Source organism: Cicer arietinum, chromosome 6 (assembly GCF_000331145.2).
Source record: "Cicer arietinum cultivar CDC Frontier isolate Library 1 chromosome 6, Cicar.CDCFrontier_v2.0, whole genome shotgun sequence".
Lineage (NCBI taxonomy): Eukaryota > Viridiplantae > Streptophyta > Magnoliopsida > Fabales > Fabaceae > Cicer > Cicer arietinum.
In genome coordinates, this window is record NC_021165.2 from 24,217,699 (window position 1) to 24,241,183 (window position 23,485).

General features: G+C 30.1%; 2 protein-coding genes across 2 annotated transcripts; one reads left to right on the forward strand and one right to left on the reverse strand.

Annotated features, from left to right (window-relative positions):
• Nucleotides 1–3,262: 3,262 nt before the first annotated feature.
• LOC101508337 (pectinesterase-like) lies at nucleotides 3,263–5,547 on the reverse strand. Its single transcript, XM_004515463.4, has 2 exons — nucleotides 4,303–5,547; nucleotides 3,263–4,122 (listed from the first exon to the last, which is right to left on the reverse strand). Exons 1-2 carry the CDS (start codon nucleotides 5,315–5,317, stop codon nucleotides 3,386–3,388), a joined length of 1,752 nt encoding a protein of 583 aa, XP_004515520.1. The 5' UTR covers nucleotides 5,318–5,547; the 3' UTR covers nucleotides 3,263–3,385.
• A 12,695-nt stretch (nucleotides 5,548–18,242) lies between these two features.
• On the forward strand, nucleotides 18,243–23,180 carry LOC101508025 (deSI-like protein At4g17486). Its single transcript, XM_004515462.4, has 3 exons — nucleotides 18,243–18,665; nucleotides 19,328–19,615; nucleotides 22,771–23,180. Exons 1-3 carry the CDS (start codon nucleotides 18,527–18,529, stop codon nucleotides 23,013–23,015), a joined length of 672 nt encoding a protein of 223 aa, XP_004515519.1. The 5' UTR covers nucleotides 18,243–18,526; the 3' UTR covers nucleotides 23,016–23,180.
• Nucleotides 23,181–23,485: the final 305 nt, after the last annotated feature.

Below are 23,485 nucleotides of genomic sequence, written 5' to 3' on the forward strand. Positions count from 1 at the left end.
AAGAAGGCGATTTCTGGGTTTACAATTTCTGGGTATGAGAAATTTCTGGGTATTGAGAAATTTCTGGGTTTTGGAAGGCAGCCTATGTTAACACTACTAAAATTAATTTAGTTTCTATTAGGGACCTTTTTTAAAAAATTAAACAGAAATTTTTTATAAAAAATAGACATTACCTACGGATAAGCCGTAGGAAAAATAATACGAAAATTTTTGGCAAAATTTAAGTTAGGATTGTATTTTTTTTTTCATTACCCACGAATTTTTTAATTTTACCCACGGAATTACCGTGGTAATTAATTAAAAAAAAAATTATTTTAAACAACAATACACACGGTTTTTCCGTGGGTAACAACTAATTTACCCACGGATTCTGATCCGTGGCTAATTTTCCGTAGGTATTCAAATGTTTTCTTGTAGTGACCACTAGTGACATTTGTTGATATTTGAGTTCATATCAATTAATTAATTATCTAACTTGTTTATTAGTTAATTTGATCATTAATCAATTTGGTTTCCTAATTGATTAGCAAAAAACTAAAACAATTAAAATAAAGATATATACCTGCATAAAGATATGGCCAACGCAAGAAAATTGGATTTCGTACCCCTTAAATTCGACTTATGAACAAATGTTACTAGTGGTGTCCTGTTTCAAAATAATGTAAATCATAAATTGGTTTCCTAATTAATTAATAAAAAACTAAAACAATTAAAATAAAGATATATACCCGCATAATGATATGGCCAACGCAAGAAAATTGGATTTCGTACCCCTTAAATTCGACTTATGAACTGTCACTAGTGGTGTCCTGTTTCAAAATATTGTAAATCATAAATTGGTTTCCTAATTAATTAATAAAAAACTAAAACAATTAAAATAAAGATATATACCCGCATAATAACATGGTCAACACAAGAAAATTGGATTTCATACCCCTTAAATTCGACTCACACCCCCCTCCCAAGATATTAAAAATCCAATTTTATCCCTAGAATTTTCATTCAATTAATGAAAAGAAAATTACTCCAAAATTTCCCGTAAGTTACACTTTTCTTTCAAAAATTCAGTACACAGTTTATAACTATCGAAAATTTCTTTTTCATAATTTATTTACCAGAAATTTCAAGGCACAAAATTTCCGATAGTATAAATTATTTACTTGAAATTTCGCCAACAAAATTTCCGATAATTACTTTATTCTATCAGAAATTTTAAAATTTCCGTATGTATGTATTCTTTTTTTATTTTTTTTATTTTTTATTTGTTTGAAGTATGGATGGAAAAAACACCACCATAGGTACCATTAATATTTTTTCCCTGATTTACTTTTATTTAAAAATAATTATACGTAAAGGAAATTTCACGGCACAAATTTCTGGTCGAAAAAAGTAACTACCAAATATTTCAAAGCACAAAATTTTCGATACTATAAATAATGTATTGAAAAATTTGTTGGCAAAAGTAGGCATGGCAACGGGGTGGGTCGAGAGCGGATTTTGCCTCCTCCACCGCCGCACCCGACTAATCGGGGAAAACCCGCACCTGCACCCGTTTCATAGCGTGTGTAAAATTTAGACCCCCGTCCACGCTCACAACGGGTTTCAGGTTTCCCCACCCACACCCGCACTCATTTATATACATAAAATTATAAACTTAAAAATCATATCTATTATAATTAATATAATAAAATCATTATTATTAGATAATAATAAAACAAAAAATTATTTTCTATAGGTATAAGATTATAATTTTTAATATTTTTAAAAATATTAAACATATTTAATATGTATATGTATAGAAAATTCAAAAATTACTACAATATTACTTGCGGTGCGGGTGCGAGGAGGATATCATCACCCATGCACCTGTCCCCGCATCCAAAATTTAATTTCAGGAAAAATCCGCACCCGCACCCAATCAAAGCGGGTTTTCTCCGTCCAAATCAAACGAAATTGGGTGAATATCCGTGGGTGTAGATTTTTTTGTCATCCCTAAGAAAAAGTTTCGGTAAATAATTTATAATACCGAAAGTAATATTGTATTTTTTTGTCATTTTCAAAGGTTACTTTAGAAATCAAAATTTGTCGTACTGACCTTAAATATTGACAATGAAATATAATAAAATTAAAATATTTTAATAATCTCTCACTTGATTACTATTTCATAATAACTATATAAAAAATCTTGAGGCATCCATATGAGTACTACTTCGCCGATCATATTATTAAGATAATTTTTGGTCCTTTTTATTGAAAAATTTACATGTAATGTTTATTTATTGTTTAAATTTCACCCTCATTTAAAGTTTCTTTTATGATAATTAATACACTGAGCTTCTTTTTTTAATTAATTATTACACTTGGCAGAAGTTTATAATATTATTAAAAAAATATTATTTAATTCTCCATAGATTTGCATAATCACTTATTTTCGTGATAACCGACTAAATAAGAAAATAGTATAATCACTTAATTAATAAGATTAAGATTAGTTTTGATTTTTTTTTAAGCAGATAATTAGTTTGATTTCGTCAAATACTGAAGAGAATTTAATGATTTTAGCTTGATACTTATTAAAACTGGCATAGTTGCTCGTGAAGATTAGATTAGATTTATTTATTTTACCTTTTTAATTAATTAAATATAAGTAAAAATATTTCGTTAATAACATATGATTTTAAAGAAATAATTATTTTAATGACTATTTATTTGAAGATTTTTATAATTAAATAAAATAAGTAAATTATAAAAAATTTATTTTATTAAGAACATAAAGTGCACTTAGAAAAAACCAAATTATAAATTAAAAAGTTACTAAATAAAACTATATCAAAACTTTAAAACAATGAAGTACCAAAATTTTAATTAAGTACGACATCTTTATTTAAATTGCCTATATGATAAGTATAAATTTATTTACGTTTTTTCATGTAAAATATTTGTCTATAAATACTATATTTTATTTATATTTTTAAATTAATACAGTTCCTAAATAATATAAATATGTTATATTCAAGGATAACAAATAAAAATGAAAAATCAATATTACTTCGCGATGTTGCTCGGAATAGACATTATTGTACGTATATCTTCAACATCAATCGAACTCTATACCATAACGACAAAATAACAAAATTAACAAATATATATAAAAATAAACTAATACATATTAAAATAAATCCTCCATTGTTATGAAAGGAACTCCACATTATTTTTAAAAAGAAAAAATACTCCACAAAAATTTATTTAGAAAAAAAAAAAGTGTTTGAATGGTTCTTCAATTCTTCTCTCATTAAATAAATATTTCAAATTATTCCAAAAGTTCTACAGTTAATCATCGATAATAGAGAAAATCGACAATTATATTGAGAACACATCATCAAGATCACCATTTAAGCAGAGTCTCTTTGTGCCTATGATGATCGGGAATACCAGAAAAGAAAGGAATTCCAGTTGCCTCAATCCAATCACCACCATGGAAGAATTTGGATGGTGCAAACCAATGTGCAGCCTTTGCATTGAGGTTCCAAATACCTGCCCAATTTACACGTTTTGATTTGTCTGAACCAGGGCCAAAATTATGGTACTCAGCATAGAAGCAAGTGTCCATGCCAGAAGGTCCCTCTATTGTTTGCCATGGCAAATAGCCATCAGTATGAATCAAATCATCGATGAAAGCGTCCATTATGATAGTCCTAGAAAAGTTCTTCCATGGACGGGCGAGGTATGCCTTGTTGTCAAACCTCACTGGGTAGAACTCAGGATCAGATACAATGGAACCTCCTTGGATGACTATTGCTGATGGTTGGAATCTTTCCTTCCTTCCTTGTGCGGTCACAATGCATTGTTGGTTTGACATTGGCTTTCTGACAACAAATTTACAGTTTTGGAAAACAGCTAGGGCATTACCAAAGACAAAGTCAATGGTACCTGAAATGGTGCAATCACGGTAAAATTGACGCATAGTGTGTACATAAAGTGTGTCTTGATATCCATCCATTGAGCAATTGAAGAATATTGTCTTATCTCCTTGAACCCTTAGTGCCACTGCTTGATGTTTATGTGGGCCTGCTGAGTTCTCAAATCCCATGTTAATGGCCACAAAGTGATCTCCTTGAATAGCTGCAACCATATTCATAAACTACTCATTAGTTTATAATTCATACATCAAAATCTCTATAAAGTACTCATTTTTTTTATTACCATATAAGAATTAACTAACTTAAGATTATCAAGATTATAAATTGGAAGGAAATTAAAAGACAAAAAAGTTAGTAAGCATATGTATGAAAATAGACATACCAACAGAGGCGGTTCTATAGGTGTTAACGCCATCAATAAAGTTTTTGTTGCCAGTGATTATTGTCTTCTTCCCACCGTCACCAACAAACACAACGTGCGTCATATGTTTGGTAACTTCAACATACTCTGGGTAAACACCTTCCTTAATGTATATCACAAATGGTTTTTTGCTCTTCTCAGGTACCCGCGTCAATGCCTCATTGATGCTCTTAAAATCACCACTGCCATCTAAGGCGACAGTAACATTAGGCTTGTGTTTGAATACATTTTTCATAGCATTGTGCTGTTTATGATGATCAACCGAAGAAGGAGTCTCAGAATCATGAAGAAGGTGGCGTCTAAGAATATTTGTGGCATTCCAATCCGAGACCGTGTCGGCAAAATCTGAAATAATGGCAAGAGCATTGCTACTCATGTGTATGCTTGATGTTAATAACTCTTTCATCTTTGTACCAGCTTCACTAGTGGTGTTTTCAAATCCATCCAAACATGTATCCATATATGTAACAGCACCGTTAAGCCAAACCTTCAGATTCATAAGGATTTTGTCAATATTTTGTAGATCAAACTCATTAATTCCATCAAGTGACCTAGTGAATTCGTCGATTGAAAGATCCATAAGTTGTTTGCATGTATCAAGTGCATCCTTTGATCTAGGATCTTTCTCAACCTCGTGCAAGAGATCGGTTTCCTTAATTTTATCACCAATTCTTTTCATGGTAACATTAAATGCTATTTTGATAAGTTCTTTTGGATCAGTGACATTGTCAGCCTCAGCCTCTGCTATGAGGGTTTCCTCACATTCCTTCTTGTAATCAGTGGGATGACAAATTGTTTGAACTGCTTTCATAGTAGAAGCAACATGGTTCTTTTTGGTGTCTTCTATATTATCATCATAACCATTTTGATTGCGATATGTGCCAACGGTGACAGCAACAACCATAGCCACCAATAACACGGTAGATACGCCAATTATGGCGATTCTCCTTCCTTTATTTGTATCGTTTTCGGCCATAATATTGAGTCAATGAAGGTATTTCTGTTTTGCAAGTATATTATAAAACTATTTGAAATTAGTGAACAACAATTAAAATCGAAGTGGAGAATGGAAACAAGATCGTAGAAACTATTGGAATCCTTCTTCAAAGTTGTTTGAAGAAGGTGTCGACTCTTTTGTTTTGTTTACATTGATAAAAATAATGTGTTAGTTTGAAGAGTTTGTAGTTATTTATTGAAAAAGGATGGAAAAAATACTTTGTTAGCTTGAAGAGTTTATAATTATTTATTCAAAAAGAAAGGAAGGTGTTTACACAAATTAGACGTTGATTAGGTCAAATGAGGTGAAATTTAGCTATATTTCCTAAAACAATCACAAAACACGGAGACAACACAATGTATATAATTTAGTATAACCTTTTTTTTTTATTTGTTGCTTAAAATAACTTTACATTTTTGTTTTTAGTATTGTTAGTCTATTTTTAATATATACTAAATTATATCTCATCGATCACCATGATGTTATTTTAGTGTATAACTTCGTCCATACGTTCCTTTTTAATTACCATTTTAACTTTTTTACACATGTCAATAAATCAATAAATATTTTTATTTTTGATAAAATTATTTTTTGTTTTTCTATTATACTCTTGATGAAGTATTATCTCATTTCACAAATTTATATCTCTATAATAAATTGTTAGAGAAAACTTGGAGAACACAATAATTAATATAATCTTAAATTTCTACGAAATTATTATTTGGAAAAATTTCTTTTATCGTCAATCAAATTTTGAATTACTAAAACTCGTTTTCTCAATGAACAAAGGGTTAAAACCAAATAAATTGTAATTGAACTTAAAACTAACGCAACAAGTTGAAAATTCAGAAATCTATTTTACCCTTTCCTAAAAGTTTAAATGGTTAAATTAGATTATAAGTTGGTGAAGATTTAAGTGTGTTTAATTGGTTATGTGACAACTAAAATTGATTTAATGAAATTAATTTTAATTAAAAGTGATTTCAACGTAATGAGATTTATATTTAGATACTTTAAATGAAAAATTCAATATTTAACAATTTTTATTATTTAAGAGAATATAAGGTTAATTTGTAGTTGGGGTAGGGAATGAAGTAATAAGGCGATCGAGAATTTAATCTCCACCTTCAAGAAAATACTAATAATAATAATAGTACTAAATTTTACTAACATTTTTTGTGTTAACAAAAAAATATTACTAACGTTTGTTGTTTTAAAAATAGTTTCATTAAATACAATTATACATTATTAGTAAATATGACACGTCATAAAAAATAAGTCACAAACTAAATTGTAGGAAAATATTCATAAACTTGTGATGAAGAGGGCTAGAATCCATGATTTAGAAGTAGTAATATCGATTTACAAGGAATGGGGGTTTGAATTGTAAATGTATCTATTAAAAAATTCTTGAAAAAATCTACATATTTAACTCAAGAATGATATTGGTTAAGAAAACAGAAAACGGAGAACGTTCTTGGTTTTACCAGAAAACAAAGAACGTTCTTGATTAGCTTAGAAACACAAATTGAGCTTCTAATTTATCTCAGTTAATCAATAAGGCTTAATAAATAAAGAGATAAAAGAAAGAATATCACACAAAGATGTATCCTGGTTCACCCAACTTGGGCTACGTCCAATGTTCACAATTGTGAGATTTTCCACTAAGTGTTTCAAAACAAAGAATATTCTTGGTTTTACAGCACCTAGCTTAGATCAACATGATCTGTTACAAGCTCTATTTCTTTCCACCTAGAAAGCAAATTAATCACCTATCGATCTTGATAGGATTTGTTACAATCTATTCAAACTATACTTAAACTCTTATAGTTTGAGTTTTACAATAATGATGAGATGTTTAGAATCTAAGATGTCTCAACTCTTGTTTGAGATTCGATTCTTTACAAAGAATTCAATAATAATAACACAGTACGATATTAATGTTTAGAACTGATTCTTCTTTGTGAAAATGAGAATTTCAAGTATGTGAGTTATTTATGAGACTTAATAGCACTTGAACTTCTGCATTTTTCCTGAGCATTGACCCTTCTTTTATAGGCGTTTTAGAGCATTTAATAACGGTCAAACGAGCTATTGGTAGTGCTTTGTCATTTTTGACCAAAATCAATATATATGATTAAAAATATTTTAGCCTTTGAACATTTTTAATCTTGTTTGACTTGATGCAGTTACAATTGTCCTTGATCAGATTGCCTTAGAGTTTATTGATCCTCGAAGCTTCATATGTAATTATTGATGTTATATCTTCGATCTGGAGCCTTGATTCTGTCCAAAACGGTTTGGTGAAAGATGATCAACTTCTGCAGAGATAAGAAGATCAATGCTGAACTTCTGCAGAAACGGAGATTGATTATGAATCTGGTTTTGTTAGTTTGAACTTTCTGAAGATTGATGATCAATCTGGAGGTTCAATTTTGATCATTCTGGATGACTTCTTGATGTCTTGTACATATCAAGATTGATTAAACTTTATTGACAGTTTGATTGAAGAAGATTCAGACTATTTCCACTAGCTTGATTCGAGACCTTTTATCTTAATGATTCGAAAGCCTTCTTTGACTGAAATGGATCATACTTGTTCCTTTTCATGTACTAATGAACTTAGTATAAAATTCAGAGGAAAAAACTTCGTTGAAATAGTGGAGATTGATTGATCTTGAGTCTGTGACGATCAGTCTTGATCCTGGGGATCATTCTCCGTTTTGTCCAGAATATTCTTGTTTTTTTATTTGTTTAGTTTTTATCTGATTTCTTTGTTTTTGCTTGATTCCTATCTTTGAATTAATTCACTCAAAAGCACAAGTTAAATTAACATTCTTAATTAACCTTTGTTTATTTTCATCAAAACTTTAATTTGAGAGTTTGTCTTAACAATCTTCCGCTTTTTGATGATGACAAACATGTTAATTTAGATTTTAATTCTGATTCTAATATCAATTTTGAAGTGCTTAATAGCTCCCCCTCAATTAATGGAGAAGGTGATTTTGACATAAATTTAAACATGCATAGATTTTTGACATAAGATGTTCTTACATTAATTCAAATGAAATACATCAGTTTGCTTTTAGCATAATTAGAGAATCCTAGATATAATAGGGATTCCTATAAACAAAATAAAAACTATCTTAATTATCCACCTTTGTCATACAAAAAGGAAGGAGTATAGAGATCCTAAGAAGCGAGTGACGAAGAAGATCCTTTAGAAGAATAAGATTTTGTTGTGTTAGGAACTTACGGAGGAGGGGGAATAGGATGAAGTGGAGGAAGAGCGATTCCCAGTTTGGGAGCTAGTTGTTTTGTGAGCCATGTTCTCAACATAGTGGTCTCCTGATCCTACTGAAGCTGGCGTGCCATTATAGTTTGAAGAACAACCATAATATCAGAATTGGAGGGTTCAACCATGCGAGGAGGAGTATGGAGGTGAGTGGATGGTTGAGAGGTGGCAGCCACAACTGTGTTGGATGGAATGGTGGAATAGGAGATAGATGGAATAGTGGCAAATGAGGTTGTCATGGAGGGTAAAGGGTCAGATGGTGTTGAGTGTCGAACTGATGGGCCATGGGTTTATTGGAAAGATTAAAAATTGACTAATTCTGAAGATGGAAGAGCTGGTTTTTTATGGGGAAACAAAGAGTGAAGACATGGTACTTACATGATGATTGGGTAGTAAGGTGTCGAAGTCATGAGGAGGAGAGTGAAGTATTTGGGAGTATGAGAGGAAATATGTGGAGGATAATGTGGATGGTTGAGGAAAATTGGAGAAGGTTGATGAATTTGGGATTTTTTCTGGAGAACGTTCTCGGTTTGGTGGAGAACATTCTTGTGCAGTTTCAGTTACTGCATCTTCTGAATGGTCAAATGTTTGAGGTGAGAAGGGGACTGGTATGGTGGCAGTTCTTCTTCTTGTCGAGCGTTTTCTCTTCAGTGAAGTTGGAAAAGAAGAAGTAGTGGTGGTAGACTATTCGGAGAACATTTTGCGAATGTGGGAGAGGTTTATTGTGGAAAATTTGGAGATTTTTATGAGGGATTTTTCATTGAAGAGTGGAATGTCAAAGTGCCTAAAGATTTTAGTTAATATCATTCCATAAGGAACGATATTCTTCTTGTAATCTTTAGTGGTAGCGTAGATCATGTGTTGAATGATAACACGAGGAAGGTTAAGGCGCTTACAATTAAGGAGGTGGTAAATAATCAAAGCATCATTTGCAAAGACATACTCATAGCTTCCACAGTGAGGAAGGAGAGTGTGTTGACTCATGATGTTGAATACTTTTGGAAGAGGCTTGAGACATGTGGAGAGGTAGCGAGTAGACCCTTCTAGAAACAAATCAGAGAGTACTTCAGTCTCTTTGAGGTTCAAAGTTGAGTACCACTTGCTGCCAAAGATAGAAGGTCCTTCTATAGGCAGTTGGAGGATGGAGGCCAATATGTCATGAGTCAACCTTATCTCGATTCCTTTAATGTTGGATATAATGACAGATTTATTGGAGAAGGTTGTGACATTGCAGTAGAAAGTTCGAACAACATATCGATAGTAATGCTCAAATGTTTATAGAAAAGAGGTCCAGCCTAGAGCATCAGTATAATGCTGGACAACATTGCCATCGACTATGAGTTTTTCAAACATATAAACTCTTCCTATTCCAATAGGGCGTTGATCCCATTTGTCTTTGATATTTTTTTTTTTTTTGAGTTTTTGGATGAAATAAGAGGAAGTGTGTTTGGTTTTGATTTTTTGGAGGGTGCAGATGGTTCAGGAGATGATTCAGATGTGGATGAAGAAGAACGTTCTAGAGTGGGAGAATGTTTGGATTTTGGTGAGGTAGAATGTGTATGAACTGAGGAAGTTTATGGGATTAGAGAATGTTCTTGATGATATGAAGAAGAGGGTGGTTGAGCAGGAAAACGTTCTTGATTTTGAGGAGGAGAGGGAAAATGAATTGGAGAACTTTCTTGATGTAGAGAATGTTCTGGAGTTAAGGCTAGGGAACATTGTGATAACAGAGAATATTCTTGAGAGGCAGGTTCAGTGGAGTTGAAGTTCTGTTTGGGTGCATGTGTTTTCGTTCTTTGGGGATTTCTGAGATTGTTCCTAGCCAGGAATTGTGCAATGGTCATGGTGGTTATGCTTTTCATAAAATCTGGCGTTGGTTTTTTGGATTGAGAGGAAGACTGAGATTGTTTGTATAGAGAGGAGAAGATTTCATTGATCAATCTCCTTTTTTGATGTGGAGGAGTTGATTGAGAAGGCTCGAAGGAGAATGAAGATTTTGATGGAGTGATGGGTTTAGTTGATTGTGTTGGGGTTTTTGCTTTCTCTGTAGCAGTTGTGTGAAGAGGAGTATCAGATGAGTCATTTGTCTCAGAATCAGAGATGATGAAGTATAGTGGTTTTAGGGTGGAGAAAGTTGAAGTTCCAATGCTTGATTGCACACGCATAGAACTTCTTTTTGGTATTAGGGGGTTTCATAGGTGTGGAGGAACTTGAGCTAGATTAGGAGGGGGGACATGTATAGAGTGGTGGAAGAAGTCTTCGAGTTGATTTTTAATCCAAAGAACTTGTGAGCAACAGTTTGCTGTTGAGACATATTCAGTTTCAATGGTTGATAAAGCTATTGTGTTTTGTTTTCTGCAAGACCAGCTTATCAATGCTTCACCTAAGAACTGACATGCTTCACTTGTGCTTTCTCTTTCGATTTTATCTCTAGCATAATCAACATCACGATACGTTATAAGATCAAAATGCGAACCTTTTCTATACCAAAGACCAAGATTAGTGGTTCCAACAAGATATCTAAAAATTCGTTTTATTGCTGTTAAATGAGTTTCTTTTGGTGCTGATTGAAATCGAGCGCATAGTCCCACAACAAATACTATATCAGGCCTACTGGCAGTTAAGTAAAGCAAAGAGGATGGATGCATGGGAGTAGACATGATTTTTGATTAATTTATTTTGTATTTGACCAATAGATCTTTAATGTATTTTTCTTGACAAATGAAAATACCGTTTTCATATTGTTTACTTTGTAATCCAAGAAAATACCTTAATTCTTCCATTATGCTCATTTCAATTTCACTTTACATGAGTTTTGAAAATCCTTCACACATTTTTTCATTTGTTGATTCGAAAATGATATCATCAACATATACTTGAACAATAAGTAAATCATTCTTCTCCGTTTTCTTAAATAATATGGTGTCAATTTTTCTTCTTGAAAATCTATTTTTAATTAAGAATGAACTTAATCGTTCATACCAAGCTCTTGGTGCTTATTTTAAACCATATAGAGCTTTGGTAAGTTTGAAAACATGATTTGGTTTTGATTGATTTTTAAATCCTGGAGGTTGTTTCCCATAAACTTGTTTATTTAAGAATCCATTTAAAAACTCACTTTTAACATCCATTTGAAACAATTTAATAAGCTTATGGGATGCATATGCAAGGAGTATATGAATAGCTTCTAACCTTGCAACTAGAGCAAAAGTTTCATCGTAATCTATACCTTCTTATTGATTGTAGCCTTGAGCAACCAATCTTGCTTTGTTCCTTATAACTTTCCCTTCTTCATCTAGTTTATTTATGAAAACCCATCGTGTACCAATGATTGTTTGATCTAGTGGATCAGGTACAAAGGTCCAAACTTCGTTTTTCTCAAACTGCAACAGTTCTTCCTTCATGGCCTCAATCCAAGATTGATCAATTATGGCTTCTTTAATTGTATTTGGTTCAATATGAGATATGTTTGTCATGTTGTTTTCATTATTTTTGAATTATTTTCTTGTTCGAATCCCGTCAATCGCGTCTCCAATGATTTGAGTTTGATGATGATTTTCAATAGTTTTCCAGCTTTTTGATGGAAAATGAAACGGAGATTGTTTATCAATCTTTGTTTCCTGCAGACTGTCTTGCTATTATAAGCTAATTTGAATTTCTTCCTCCTCACCCTTTTTACTTATATCCAAGTCATCAAACTCATCAAATAATATGTGCATACTAATTTCTACAACTTTAGTTCTTAGATTAAATACTCTATAGCCTTTAGAATCAGTTGAGTAACCAATAAAGATTGTTTTATCTGATTTTGCATCAAATTTTCCAATGACATCTTTGTTGTTCAGAATATAACAGTAACAACCAAAAATGTGAAAGTAAGAAATGTTTGGTTTTCTATTTTTCCAGATTTCATATGGGGTTTTGTTGATGATTTTTCTTATAGATACACGGTTTATGATATAACACGAAGTGTTAACGGCTTCAGCCCTAAAATACCTTTCAACATTAGACTCTTCCAAGATTGTTCTTGTCATTTCGTGTAATGTTCTATATTTCCGTTCAACAACTCCATTTTGTTGTGGAGTTCTTGCACATGATAGATTGTGAGAAATACCAAGTTCATCAAAGAAGGGTTTAAAAGAAGCATTTATGAATTCTCCTCCATGATCATTTCTTACAGAAATGATGTTGGATTCTTTTTCATTTTTTACCTTTTTGCAAAATATTTTAAATGCATCAAATGCATCATCTTTTTGTTTTAAAAATAATACCCAAGTGAATCTTGAGAAATCGTCAACAATAACAAAACCATATTTCATTCCTCTTAAACTTGTTGTTTTGATTGGCCCAAACAGATCCATGTTAAGTAGTTCAAGAGTTTTGTTTGTGGTTACAAAATATTTTGAATAAAAACTACTCTTGACTTGCTTTCCTTTTGCACACGTTTCACATATTTTATCTTTATCAAAATTGAGTTTGGGTAATCGTCTAACAAGATCTAACTTTGAGATTTTTGAAATTGTTTTCATACTTATATGTCCAACTCTTTTATGTCATATCCATTTATCTTAATTGATTGACATAAAATAGGATTCATCAGGTAGTTCTTCAAGGTATTAGACATATAACTTTTTCTTTCTATTTCCAGAAAACAGAATTTCCATAGTTTCAGTTTTTCTGATTTCACATACCTTTGGTTTGAAGATAACTTCACAGCCATTGTCACATAGTTGACTTATGCTTAAAAGATTGTGCTTTAAGCCTTCAACATATTGAACATCAGTTATCTGATCAGAGTTTGTCTTACCAATAGTTCTTTACCTTTAATCTGAGCTTGATTGTTGTTTCCAAAGGTGACTGATTCTCCATCCTTCGTGATGAATGTCATAAAGCAGTTTTTATTTCCTGTCACGTGTCTTGAACAGCCACTGTCCAAGAACCAAGGCTTTCTCTTTATATATAGAAATTCAACCTGCATAAGATGTTATCTCAACCTTAGGTACCCACTTTATTTTGGGTCCTTGAGAGTTAGTTTTGAAGATTTCTTTCTTCTTAAGATAGCACATTGATTTCTCATGACTAGTTTTGAGACAATGTGAACATTTAAATGTTGATCTTGGAATTGATTTTATAATATGGGTTTCAAAAGGAAGTTCAGCTCTTATTTCGGAACGTTCTCCATTTTGGAAGCAGCTTGAAGAATGTTCTCCTTTTTACAGATTTTTCAGCACTGGTTTAGCAAAACGATCTTCTCTTTTAATAAACTTTTTGCCTTTAATCTTTTCATCTTTTTTTCTAAAATAGCAAGCAAATTCCAGATGTCCAAATATTTTACAGTATGAGCATCTAGTTTTACATTTTTCTTCCTTTCTTTCTGGAACAAAAAAGTTTTCATACATTTTTATTTTTTGAGTTTGATTAAAACCAAGACCAACTTTATCAAAAATTCCTATTTGAGATCCCATGATTTTTAGAAAATTTTCAGTGGCTTTAATGAAATTTAACAAATCAATTTTAAGAAGTTCATTTTCAGTTTTAAGGAGAACGTTCTCCTTTTTCTTTGTAGAACGTTCTTGACTTTTTTTATTTTCCAAATTTTGTTGTTGTGTTTCTTTTAATTCTTGAATGATATTGTTGAGAACATTATTCCTAGCTTGGCTTTTCTCTTTTTCTTCTTTTTCTTTATGAAATTGTTCTTTCAAAGAATTGCATTTTTGAATAAGGAGATTTGAATCATTTAACAAGTTATCAAATTCTTTTCCCATTTGTTCACATAAATAACAAGGTTCAGGATTTATTACCTCATTTTCTTTTGTTTTTGCCATCAAGCATATGTTGGCTTCCTCGCCTTCTTCAATTTCTGATTCTTCTGAATCATCCCATGTTGTTATCATTGATTTCTTTTTGAAAGGAAATCATTTTGGTGGTTTCTTGTTTAAGGGACATTCTGCTTTGTAATGTCCTAATTTATTACATCCAAAAATGTGACTTAGATTTTGTCCACTTCTATTTTGAGATTTTTTTTTTTGAAATCCCTTTTTGATTTGATCTCTTCTTCTCATTATTCTATGTATCCTTCTAGTGAGAAGAGCAATTTCCTCATCAGCATCTTCTTGTTCAGTTTCTTCTGGTTCCTCCTCTATTTGTATTGTGATGTTTTCTTGAGATGCTTTTAGTGTTATTGCCTTTCCTTTCTTGATTGGTTTGTCTTCTTGCAGCAATACTTCATGTGCTCTTAAGGTTTCAATTAATTCTTCTAGGGGAAGTGATTCAAGATTCTTGGCTTGGCTTATAGTTGTTATCATTGGTCTCCATATGATTGGAAGACACCTCATGATTTTTCTTACTCTTTATTGTACTGTGTAAGCTTTGCCAAGAGAACGCATTTCATTTACTATTGTTGTGAAGCTTGAGTACATTTCATCAATAGTTTCTCTTTCTTGCATTTCGAACAATTCGAATTTCCTTATGCCAATGTCTATCCTTGTTTCTTTAACATGGCTTGTTTCTTCATGGTGAGTTTGCAGTGTATCCCATACTTCTTTTGCAGTTGTGCATTCATATACTCTTTCACTTTCTTCCCCTGCTTAGACACATGATAAGAATAATTGAGCTTTAGAGTTTAGGAGTACCTTAGTTTTATCATCCATTGTCTAGTCTGCTTCTTTCTTCACAGCAGAGGTTGAGTCATTTTGATCAACTCTTGGTATAAAATCTCCATATATAATGATGCGCCACATCCCTGTATCTTAAGATTTCAGAAACAGATGCATCTTATTTTTCCAGAAATAATAATCGGATCCATCAAAGAACGATGGTTTGTTTGAAGATCCTCTTTCAACAATTTATTTGGCTTTAGACATCTTTCCTTCTAGATCTTATCTCTAGCACTTGTTAGGTGTTTTTAATCTTTCTATAGATCGGGCACTGATGCCAATTGAAGTAGTAATGTCGATTTACAAGGAAGGAGGATTTGAATTGTAAATGAATCAATTAAAAAATTCCTGAAAAAGTCTACAGATTTAACTCAAGAATGATCTTGGTTAAGAAAATAGAAAACAGAGAACGTTCTTAGTTTTACTAGTAAACGAAGAACATTCTTGGTTAGCTTAGAAACAAAAATTCGGTTTATGATTTATCTTAGTTAATCAATAAGGCTTAATAAATAAAGAGATAAAAGAAAGAATACCACACAAAGATGTATCTTGGTTCACTCAACTTGGGCTACATCCAGTCCTCACAACTGTGAGATTTTTCACTAAGTGTTTCAAAACAAAGAACCTTATTGGTTTTACAGCACCTAGCTTAGATCAACTTTGATATGTTACAAGCTCTATTTCTTTCCACCCAGAAAGCAAATTAATCATCTATCGATCTTGATATGATTTGTTACAATCTATTCAAACTATACTTAAACTCTTATAGTTTGAGTTTTACAATAATGATGAGATTGTTTGATAGAATCTGAGATGTCTCAACTCTTGTTTGAGATTTAATTCTTTACAAAGAATTCAGTAATAATAACACAATATGATATAAATGTTCAGAACTGATCCTTCTTTGTGAAAATGAGAATTTCAAGTATGTGAGTTATTTATGAGACTTGATAGCACTTGAACTTCTGCATTTTTCCTAGGCATTGGCTTTTCTTTTATAGGCGTTCTGGAGCATTTAATAATGGTCAAAAGAGCTATTGGTAGTGCTCTATCATTTTTGACCAAAGCCAATATATATGATTAAAAATATTCTAGCCTTTGAACATTTTTAATCTTGTGTGACTTGGTGCTGTTACAATTGTCCTTGATCAGATTCTCTTAGAGTTTAATGATCCTCGAAGCTTCATATGTAATTATTGATGTTATATCTTCAATCTGGAGCCTTGATTCTGTCCAAAACAGTTTGGTGAAAGATTATGAACTTTTGCAGAGATAAGAAGATCAATGTTGAACTTCTACAGAAACGGAGATTGATTATGAATCTGGTTTTGTTACTTTGAACTTTCTGGAGATTGATGATCAATCTGGAGATTCAGTTTTGATAATTCTAGATGACTTCTTGATGTCTTGTACAAATCAAGATTGATTAAACTTTTTTGATAGTTTGGCTGAAGAAGATTTAGATTGTTTCAACTAGCTTGATTCGAGACCTTTCATCTTAATGATTCGAAAGCCTTCTTTGACTGAAATAGATTCTACTTGTTCCTTGCCATGTACTGATGAAGTTAGCATAAAATTCAGAGGCAAAAACTTCGTTGAAATAGTAGAGATTGATTGATCTTGAGTCTGTGACGATCAGTCTTGATCCTGAGGATCATTCTCCGTTTTGTCCAGAATATTCTTATTTCTTTATCTGTTCAGTTTTTATTTGATTTCTTTGTTTTTTTTATTCCTATTTTTGAATTAATTCACTCAAAAGCACAAGTTAAATTAACATATCATTTTAGAATCATAATTAACATTCTTAATTAACCTTTGTTTATTTTCATTAAAATTTTAATTTGAGAGTTTGTCTTAACAAGATTCATAAACTTGCGATGAAGAGGGATAGAATCCATGATTTAGAAATAGAGGTTTGAAAATGCATGTAAGTCTACAATATATCTAATATCTAATGAAGTACCTCAATTTTTTCCATGCAATACTATTTATTTTGAAATGCAGATACAAAAATTGAATGGTATGGAAAAATTGTTGATTTTTATTAGATACAATATAAAACTTGCTGACTCTTGATGCTTCTTCCATTTGATCTGTTTATAACTTATATGCTCTTCAGATGGGAAAAAGAGGTAATATGACCAATTATGATTTACATTATTTCGAAACAGACCACCACTAGTGACATTTGCTTATATTTGAGTTCATATCAATTAATTAATTATCTAATTTGTCTTATTAGTTATTTTGATCATTAATCAATTTGGTTTCTTAATTGATTAACAAAAAACTAAAACAATTAAAATAAAGATATGTACGCACATAATGATATGGCCAATACAAGAAAGTTGACTTTCGTACTCCTTAAATTCAACCTATACCCCCAAAATGTTAAAAGCTCAATTTTATTCCTATATTTTATTCCTATATTCCTATATTTTACCCTCACTAAATTTTTTTATAAGTAACATTGTTTCCTTAAAAATTCGGTACATAATTTATAACTATAAAAAATTTCTTTTTATAATTTTCGGTAGTACAATTTGTTTATCAAGGCACAAAATTTCCAATAAATAACTTGTACCACCAAAAATTATAAAAAGAAAATTTTTAGTAGTAATAAATTGTGTACCAAATTTTTAAGGAGAAAAAAATTACTTACAAAAAATTTGATTGATGATAAAATTTTAAAATAATATTATTTTACTATTAATTAAATTAGAAAAGGATGGATTTTTAACATTTTTGAGCAGTATAAGTCCAATTTACAAAGTCCAACTTTCTGGGTTATTAGCAAGCGTTACTTTTTTTATCCTAAAAAGTTTTATTTTTTAATGTAAAACTTTTCAAAAAGAAAAATATCAGATCCTGCATCCAAGACCAGCTCATTTTGAGAGGCAAAACCGTAATTTTGCCCTAAATCAAAGGTCTTCAATTTATAAATACAGTTACACATAATGTGATGTAACACACACAAAACTATGCTCCAAATAAACATAACCGCACCGGCAGAACCCGCCGCCGGTGAAACCCAATAGCAAAAAAAAAAAAAACTCATTCTTACAATTCTTCATTCTTCTTTTTTTTGGAATTTCTGATACCCAATTGAGAAAAGTTAACAACTTTGAAGAAATTTTGAGGAAAAAAACCAACCCACTACTTCAGCAAAAAAAAAAACTGTTCCGGTTATGAGGAAATAGTTGTTTTGAGAAGAGAAGTAAAAAACGGCGTCGCATAATGTTGCTTTGTTCAAAGCGTTCACGAAACGGCGTCGTATCGGGATCGGTGCCGGTTTACCTTAATGTTTACGATCTGACACCAATCAACGGTTACGCTTACTGGTTTGGTCTCGGTGTTTACCATTCCGGTGTTCAAGGTTCGTCATTTTCTCCGAAAATATAAAAACCTTCATTCTTAATTTCTCCAAAAAAAATAAAAACTCAATTTTTAAAAATTTTTTTGAACCCATTTTAGATCGTAGATCTATGTTAAAATTTTGACGATGAGGTTCTCTATTTCTAAAAGAGTAATTAAGAATTCACTCAACCCCTTCTTTTTTCCAATGAAGAGTACTTTAGAGTTAGATAAGGCAAATATTTGAGGCTAAATTGTCTATTTTGGACTTTCTTTTTTGTGTTAGACTGAATAGTACAAATGAAAAAAATACTAAGAATTTAAAAGTGCTAATTTAGTCTTTAAAAGTCTCAAATAATCGTCAAAATAGTTTCTTTTAAGACTAAAATGGTTAAAAAAATTATTTAAAAGACTAATTTGATTGATATTTGAGATTTCAAAAGGATTAAAGTAGTGTTTTGCATTGTTAGAGTTTGACTCTATAGAAGATTAGTGTAACCCTCGTTAATAATAATTTAATTTATTACTATATTTTTTTTTTACAAATTTTTTTATTGTTACTAAAAAATTAATTTAAAATTGTGTTTTTTGTTTATTTTGGTTCATAACTAATTTGAATATTAACTTTTTTTAATTAATTGAGAAAAATGGGGTTTTTTATTTTATTTTATTTTATTTTTTCAGTTCATGATGTTGAGTATGCATTTGGAGCACACGAGTATTCATCAACAGGTATATTTGAAGGAGAACCAAAGAGATGTGAAGGGTTCAGATTTAGGAAGACAATATTGATTGGAAAAACAGACAAAGGAGTTAGTGAAGTGAGAGGTGTGATGGAAGAACTTGCTGGTGAATACAAAGGAAATGCTTACAATCTCATTACAAAAAATTGTAATCATTTTTGTAATGATGCTTGTGTTAAACTAACTGGAAAATCTATACCAAGTTGGGTTAATCGTCTTGCTAGGATTGGTAAGTAACTCACTTCTTCTACTTTGTTACTATTCACTTTTTTTTTTTTTTTTTTCTTTTTCATCCTCTTTTCTTGTTTTGGATATTTAATCTAAATGCATATTTGGAATGTTGCATTGATTTTGACGTAATTATAGTGGCACATTAATTTTATTGAAACTCTAAAATGTATTTTGCCAAACTCATACAAAAAATGATTAAGAAAAAATATTCTATGGAATAAATATTGAAATTGAAAACTTGTAGCCGTTGTTTTGATTTTGATCATCGGTCAAATTATTGTATTTGCATTTGTTGCAATAAAAGTGGAGTGAAATCAAGATTTTAGTTGATAGCGACCATGATAGTATTAAGGATAGGAAAATAGTTAAGTAGTCCTTGTCAAAATAAAAAATTGTACTCAAACGAATACAAATTTTTGTTTTAGAAATAGTTTACGAGTGATTAAAATTAAATATTAAAAATTATTTTAATGAAAAGACTCAAAGATAGAAATTTTTTATCTATATTAAATAGTTGTTAAAAAAAAATTTACGCAGAGAGAGCATTTTTTAAGATTTTTAGATATTGAAAGCACAATTTTGAAAAATATTTTTTTATTTTTTATTTTTTTTTATCTTACTATATTAGCATTTCTCATTGTTTAATAAATGAAGGATGATAATTTCCGTAAAAAAAAAAATATATATATAGGAAACTCTTTGTTCTAAATTATAAATAACTTTATGAAAAAAAGTGTCTTAAATTATGAGTCATTTTACAATATTAATGTAACGTTGTTATTTCTATTATATTATTTAGTATTCTATTCTTTTCTAATTCTTTTAATTTTTCTTTTCCATGTCAAATGTTTATAAAATAATTCTTAATTTCTCTACAAAATTAACTTCATATTCTTAATTTATTAACTATCAAAGTGACTTATAATTTAATAGAGTGGTAGTAATTTAAATGTATTTCAGTATTTCTGAACATGTTTTATTCTTTTTTATACTGGATAAACATGTTTTATCCTTTGTTTTTGGCACACAACTTTTTTTGGGTTCAAATACACAACATATTTTATTCTTCGTACAACAGATATGTAATAATCTAGTATAATCATATACACATTGTTATACTATATTTAATTTTTAATTTCTTAACTAAAAACTGCGTAATAACAAAATATGATTTAGTCAAATCCATTAAACTCCTTTATTATATTGCTATAATAAAGATATTTAAAAAAATAATAATATTATGATAAAATAGGAAGATATAATTTGAAGATACTATAATTTAACTACGAGGTTTTAGCGGACCCGTCCAACATATGGTTGACCATAAAATCAATGGTTAAAAAACAACTCTAAATTCTAATAATAATAGAAAATAATCTTTGAAAGTGAAAGTTTATTATTCTTTTTATTTTTATAATTGAGACTGTGACTTATTTGATATCGATTTAATAAATTTGATTTAAAAAGATATCTATTCGTTTTTCTTAATTTTAAATCGAACAATCAAATTATTATTTTAGTCGTAAAAATGAGAAGAAGTATAAATTTCTATTTTCATGAAATGTATATGGTCCATGCATTTTTAGTGAGTTTTTAAATTTTTATTTCCTTATCAAAATAATAATTGCTTAAAACTCAGGACCGGATGTTGAATTTGTTAAGTAGATGATCAAATTTGCTTAAAAAGAAGTAGATGATGAAAAAAAATTGTAAATATTGATGTGAGAAGGGAAAAGAAAATAAATTACTATATTTGGAATTAGGTTGTTTTATTTATTCGTGGTATTAGTAGCAAGGGGTGGGAATAGGTCAGACCAGACCGGACTTTGAAAGGCCTAAGTCTGACCTACGATTAATTTTTTAGATCTAAGTCTAACCTACGGTTTATTATAAGCTTTTTTTTTTCGGCCAGACATGACCGTTAAAAGTCTGACCTGATCTGGAAGTCTATTTAAAAGTCTTATTCACATTAAAACATTTAAATGTTCTAGTCTTACCACCTGATGCTCTCCAGATACCAATATCAATGTACATATCTATATATATTAAATAAAAAATAATTTTTCTAACAAAATAATTTAAAAAAAATGTGAAACAAACATCTTTTAAACCTTAAAAAATAATTTTTGGTTTTAAAGAATTTTTTTTTTTGAAATAATGGCACCAATTATTACTTCTCAAATAAAAATATGGAACGACTATTGAGTGATTGACTAATTGAATGACTAGCGAATATGAAACGACTATCAAATATGGAACAACTTGATTAATTGAATGACTACTAAATATGAAATGACTATCAAATATAGAACAACTACTGAATATAGAATGACTACTGAGTGATTGTTTAATTTATAGAATTTAAAATAAGAAATGTTATTATTAATATAATAATAAAAAAAAATAATATTAATAAACAATAAAATATATATAGGTCGGTTTGTCATGCCTAATAGATTTTTTTATAAGTCTTAGTCTAAGTTATTTAAATAAATAGACTTTAAAAATAATCCGAGCCTATATTTTTATTAAATAGGTCAGGTTAAACCCCTAACTATGCTATGCAATAGACCCCTAACAAACGACATAGCCTAATTATTGGTGGAAAATTAAATGACATGATAGTAACGTCAACGTTAGTCATCTGCCAAATACTTATATTAATACATTTGGAATTCAGCGCTTTTTTAGTTATTTTCCTCCTACATTTGAATATATAGATTCTTTGTGATAATGATCGAGGTAAACAAAGTTCGTTCCCACCATGTATAAAAAGTAGGATGAGTAAAAATATAGTTTAATTTTGATATATTATAGAATAGAATGTTTTATATTTTTAACATTCCAAACTATGTCTGTAATTTTAGAAAACGTTTTGATAACCGTCAAATATTTTTAGGCTTAATCACAGTCTTTTTATCCTATTTTATTATATTTATGAAATTAATCTTTTATTTTAAAATTAAATATTTTAAGTATTCAATTACCACATTGGCTATGGTTTTTGTGCCAACTTAATTTTTACCTTCTAAGATAATAAATTCCGATTATAAATTTAAAGAAAAAATATAACTTTTAAGACTAAAAATCACTATTTTTAAGATTAAAATTACCCTAGAAGTAAAATTAAAATAATCATATTTTATTTTGTAGGTTTTATGTGCAATTGTGTTCTACCCGTGACTTTGAATTCAACTAAAGTTAGGCATCATAGAATAGAAGACAAACAATGTGAAGGAGAGAAACAAACACTAACAAGTGAACCAAACAAGGTTATTGTTTCAAATTCAACATCATCTTCACCTGCTTCTAGCTCTGGATTGAGAAGAGGAAGAAGTAGAACAAGACGTGCTCTTCCTCCACCTTCACCTTTGATTATTGGATCCTCTTCATCTTGATGTCTAAAATTTGAAGAAAAAAAAATGTTCTTTTCTATTTTTGTTTTTTTTTTGCACAATTTTTTACACAAGTTGCTATCTAACAAACAAAGAAAAGCAACCTATTGGATTTTCAATATAAAATTGTTTTTTCTTACTCAAATTGAAAATTGTTATTATTCATTATTTAGTGACTTTATGAAAATATAAAAAACAGCCAGGAATCCCGATTCACTCTGCTTTTTTTCTTTGTCAAGAGATGGCCCACCTCTAACTCTAAGGTGGATTAAAGAAAAAATTAATAATACGACATACACATCAAAAAGAGAAAGAGATGGAAAGGAGATAAATTATTGTCAGGAATAAGTGCTTTAGTGATTATTATTATTTTATGAACAGTTCTTTCAGAACAGTTTATAAATAATATTTAATTAACTTTTACATTTCTTTTTTACTCATTAAAATGTTTAATGGGCGCCGTACAGTGTAAT

What these genes read in the sequence shown, in the direction of transcription:
- LOC101508337 (XM_004515463.4), bottom strand. Translation starts at nt 5,317, where the DNA reads ATGGCCGAAAACGATACAAATAAAGGAAGGAGAATCGCCATAATTGGC. An exon ending in CTATAGAACCGCCTCTGTTG is followed by an intron (nt 4,123 to 4,302) that starts GTATGTCTATTT and finishes ATATGGTTGCAG; the next exon opens with CTATTCAAGGAGATCACTTT.
- LOC101508025 (XM_004515462.4), top strand. Translation starts at nt 18,527, where the DNA reads ATGTTGCTTTGTTCAAAGCGTTCACGAAACGGCGTCGTATCGGGATCG. An exon ending in TTACCATTCCGGTGTTCAAG is followed by an intron (nt 18,666 to 19,327) that starts GTTCGTCATTTT and finishes TTATTTTTTCAG; the next exon opens with TTCATGATGTTGAGTATGCA. An exon ending in TAATCGTCTTGCTAGGATTG is followed by an intron (nt 19,616 to 22,770) that starts GTAAGTAACTCA and finishes TTTATTTTGTAG; the next exon opens with GTTTTATGTGCAATTGTGTT.